General features: G+C 35.8%; 1 protein-coding gene across 1 annotated transcript in view; it reads left to right on the top strand.

The window, feature by feature from the left end:
• Nucleotides 1-4939, top strand: part of LOC107698718 (attractin-like protein 1) — a 286058-nt gene that overhangs the window by 242880 nt on the left and 38239 nt on the right. Inside the window, exon 26 of the mRNA XM_016499821.1 lies at nt 4777-4885. Within this exon, the coding sequence (XP_016355307.1) occupies nt 4777-4885 (109 nt within the window). The remainder of the gene's footprint in view (nt 1-4776; nt 4886-4939) is intronic.

Raw genomic sequence — 4939 nt, 5'->3', positions numbered from 1 at the left:
AATGGCTGCAATATAACAAAGAGTGAAAAATTTAAGGGGGTCTGAATACTTTCCGTACCCACTGTATATCCATCCACACTGCAGACATTGATTAGAGATCAAAAGTTAAAAGCTTTGGCTGGCAACTACTGAAGTGAAGCATCTCTATCACTGAATACCTCAGACTAGACGTAAGTAAACACTGTACTCCTCTTTGACCCCTGCGGTCACTGTACACCTACCTATAGTCAGAAGGTCTGAGGCCACAGCGGTGACTGTGCAGTCAGATGCGTTCAATACAACAGCTCACCCTCAGCCGTGACCTTCAGACCCATTACAACAATAGTCATAAAGCTCTCACAGTATATGCACTTTCCTTTGTCTGCAATTCATTTACTTGCAAACACAGTACACAAGCCACATTTTGCTGTTTGTACTGATAGTGAGTGTTTTACTTACAGTGAGTGAATACTTATACGCAGGGCCTAAAATTAACACTAAAGAGATTCGCTGTTTCTGACGTAAGCAAATAAAATAATATTTTCCGAAGACAAGATCAATGTGATTGGTTAGCTGTTCTGTCATAAGCGACAAAAGCGAATCAAATAATAGGATACAAATGGGCTGATAAGGTCAGAGCAGTGTGATGGCCAACTTGCCCCTAGCCACGGTTCTAATAACTTTTACCTGAGAAAATATTGCTGCTTCATTTCGGAAGATTAACTATTCCCTTCTTTATTCTTCATAATCCAAGAATGTGGCGACACATACCTGGGGTTACGCCGCAGATACGGTGCAGTGAAGTAGACTATAGTTTAAAAGATTGCTCGTTCGGCTGTACACAGACGCTGTGTACTTTAGACAGCGCACCAGTAGCGCTTCAACGGACGAAAACACACAATTATGTAAAAATACGCGGTTTTGGCGAGTAACCTCGTAAACGTAGTCTTAAATGAGTTATAAAGTCTTAAATGACCATAAAGAGTTTGGAGAAGAAATGTGTCAGATCCCCATCATGTGCATCAGGTTTTAAAGAGGCAGCGCTGCTTTTAAAGTAAAAGCTGCTGAAGTCTGTCATTGATGTAAATCAAAGAACAAAAGAAAAAGGGAAATCACTCGACTGCTCTAGTCGCTGATTAACTTTTGTAGCTTGAATAAAGATTAATCTGTATAATTTATGCATATACAACTTATAGTTTATGTGAAGATTGTTTTAAAATCACTTAATATTTCAGAGCCTATTAAATGTTAAAAATAATGGCTTTCAATTATACTGTAATGTTGAATGGCTATAATTAATAGGCAAAATTGAGGGGAAATGTATTTAATAGAGACACCAGTAGCAGTATTGGTATCAACACTTCATTAATAATATACTACTTAGTAAAAAGATGCCATTTAAACATATTTAAAATATACCATCTTTATGTTGTTTCTACATTAATTTGGAGGTTCAATGTGAAATTATGACTATAAATATGCGATTAATCATGATTAATTACAGAAAAATGTGTGATTAATTATTTTTTTAATCGATTGACAGACAGCACTAATGTTTCCGATTTCAAATTAATTTTGAATCTTATAGGTCCCCCCAGAAAGAGACCAGGACGGCCCCCACCCCCTTGGCCCCCTTCAAATTTTCAGTTTGATAATTCGGCCCTCAAATTAAGCTAAATATATAGCCCTGCTCTAATCTGTTAACATGGATGCGGAAAAAAATACGAACTGCAAACTGAGTATGTGTGAAACAGGTGTAACACGATGGCCTGCTCCGTTTGCTGAACAAGAATCTCAACGTTTTTTAGGGACAAAAAAAATATATGTAAATCAATAAATCTGTTTGTTGTTTTTTTCTTGTAAGTAAAGTAAAGGACGAATTAAAAACATTGTAAATATGTTTAGTCATTGTAGTAGTAATGACTGCCTGTTTTTGCAAAAAGAGTTTCTGTGTATTATGTGTTCACATAGTATTTCTTCACAAAGTGACATCGCCAACTACTGGACTGTCATGCGTAATACAGCCAAGTCGTTTTCACTGATGTTTGACAACATTGTTGTGTACAAGTACCCTTAGATGCACTTCTAAGGTATAAGTTAGAAGATGCATAAGTCGCAAAAGTTTATATTGTATAAATCTTTGATCACTTACAAATTTAAAGCTGGCAGATTTTATGTCTTTACCAAAGCCAATATTTACTTACTTTTGGCATTCGCCGAGTGCTAATTTTGGACCCTGTTTAGAAATCTATAAAACACAGAAGGCTGCAATGGTCTAGATATGAAAACATACAGAATCCATGTGATTTGGGAGACTGTGGCATAGAAATTTTTATTTTTCCCCCTCCATTTACTACTTATGTTTACACTAAACTGTTTAGTTGCAAACATGACGTAAGGTGGTGTTAAGTATAACATTTCAAAGCAATAATATGGAAATAACATTTAACAATTGAAGCATGAAGAATTCTGTCCTATGTTCAGGTTCCTGTCATTCCAACACACTTTTTATGTATGTAGCGCAGATTCTATAATAAATCACCTAGCAGTGGGCCAACTGTATGCATTAATTTTTAAAGCTCTGCCCATTTTGTTTATGCACTATAAACAGCCCTTAAAATGCAAATGAAGGAGAAATCCACTTTCACCACCTGCTGGTGCTTCTCTGTGTAGTTTAGGGATTGGACTGCCCTCATTTACACTCAATCAATCATAAGCCCTTATTTAACTATCGGAATTATGTTGCCTTAACAGATGATGGGATCCTGACATGGTTTTGTTGCAGGCTTAAACAGAAATGAATTAGGCCCTTTGCATACAGAAAATTGCATATGGTCAAATAATCCAGAGTGACAATCGAAGGAAATTGGACTATGCTGTTTGTATGTGAGCATTAGCGACTAAAACATGGTATTTTATTATCTGTGAGTGAATTTTGTGAAAGAAAACATTATTTTTGGTGAAAGGTGAGCTGTTTATCAGGAAAATATGAGGTGTCTATGTATTACCCACATACTGCTTTGAATCAACAATTATTGTTCATTGACCATCACGCCGCCACCATCTAATGGAGGATCATCATCTTGGGGATGATGGGAAATAAGAGGGACTTCTCAATCTGTTGGACTTCTGGCATAACAAATCGATTATACTTATGTCTCATGAATTTAGACAATGATGCCGAGATGTCTTGTTATAAATATTCAGCAGTCATATTTAATAAATGAATGGTTCTAGCCATCAAGTCCAGGACAACTGCCTCTCCACATGCATTCTAAACACTGTTTGGTTTGGTATATGAGTTTTAAAACATTTTGAGTTAGTGAAGAGAGCAAAATATAGCACTTTAGAAGTTCTACATCAATTTCAGATCATGTGTAAAACCACCAAGTTTTACATCAAACTATTACTGATGACAGTTTCATTCAGGCATTCTGTTCTTGTGAAGTATACAGTTCACGGCCTGTTCTTTCGGGTGTCTATATAGAAAGAGTGTGAAATGGTGAAAAGAGCAATGCCATTTACAGATACTGCTTCACTTGTTTAAACAGAAAGCTGTTGAGGGAAACCGGCAGTGCATTTTTGAACGAGGCACTTTTGCCTTTTTTGAAGAAATGCTGGAAAGGCTTGACTGAAGCTTAAATGGCCTTAAATGCAGGCTTTAACATGTGTTAATTTTCTTAAGTGAAGGCAGGAAAAAGTTTCAAATACAAGCTTGTTGTGTTATTATGGTCAGTCTCATATTTTGCAGTAGATGCTGTCATCAGGTTTATATAGTTTTATACACACAAATGTAATGTTCCTCTTTCGAAAAACATCTCTTGTGGTCACCGAGGCTGCATTTATTTGATCAAAAATACAATTAAAGAGTAATACTGTGAAATATTATTACAAATTAAAATAACTGTTTTCTATTTCCATATATTTTAAAATGCAATTCATTCCTGTGATGACAAAGCTGAATTTTCAGCAGTCATTACGTCAGTCTTCAGAGTGTCACATTATGCTTCATAAATCAATATGCATATTCTAATATTCTGATTGATACATGCTTGCTGAATAAAGGTGTTTGTTTCATTCACAAAAAAAGAGATAATATACAATATATGGTCAGAGGACATACAAAATAGTGAAGTCACTGAAATGTTTGCCTCTGAAAATAAATGCAGAGCCTATCAGTATAAGTCTGCCAAGTAAATCTCTCTATATAAAAGTGTTGTTAGATTCCTGGCTGGCAGATTAACTCAGTCATGGTTTACTAGTACTGATTTATTTATTTATTTAATGTTTTATTTGTATAGGGACAGATACATTAAACATTGGGACAACAGCCATCTAATGCATGTATCATAGTGCGTGTAGCAACACTTTTCCCTAGAAGGGCAATACAAAAAAAAAACCGTAATATTTCTGACTTATGGGTGATTTTTTTTTTTTTTTCATGAATTTGAAGTAAACTATTTTATGTCTGGGAATTCAGTAGTATGACAAGAGTCACTTTATAACAATTTCCCAAAGGTTTTTTTTTTTTTTCCTGCAATGAATAGCCCTGTGTTTGACAGCATGGATTCTGGGAGCTTGTGCCACTGTACCTTTGAAATATTTTTATGGCACTCTGATACTCAAAGTTTATTTATTTATTTTATCTGAAATCTGAAGGTATGATCATCATTAAGAAATACTAGTATAATTAAGAATTTTTTTGTATCATTCTTACACTTGGGGTTTAGTGGCTTTTGTTGCAGGGAAAGTCCATATTTGTCTTACAGTGAATGAATCACTTTTCTTTTCCCTCAGGCTGGTCCCTTAGCTGTGGAGCCATGTTCTGGGAATTGTGCTGCTGTGCAAACATTGCTGTTGAGTCTTCCACGGTCATCCTCTGGAGCACCTCCCCCCGGCCAGTGTGGTGAGAACTCACAATTCAACATTCACTTAACATCTTAGCTCTACATGCCATACT

This window comes from Sinocyclocheilus anshuiensis, unplaced genomic scaffold (assembly GCF_001515605.1).
Source record: "Sinocyclocheilus anshuiensis isolate Anshui unplaced genomic scaffold, SAMN03320099.WGS_v1.1 scaffold1015, whole genome shotgun sequence".
Taxonomy (NCBI): domain Eukaryota; kingdom Metazoa; phylum Chordata; class Actinopteri; order Cypriniformes; family Cyprinidae; genus Sinocyclocheilus; species Sinocyclocheilus anshuiensis.
The sequence above is the reverse complement of the archived record's forward strand: the minus strand, read 5'-3'. Positions and strand labels throughout refer to the sequence as shown.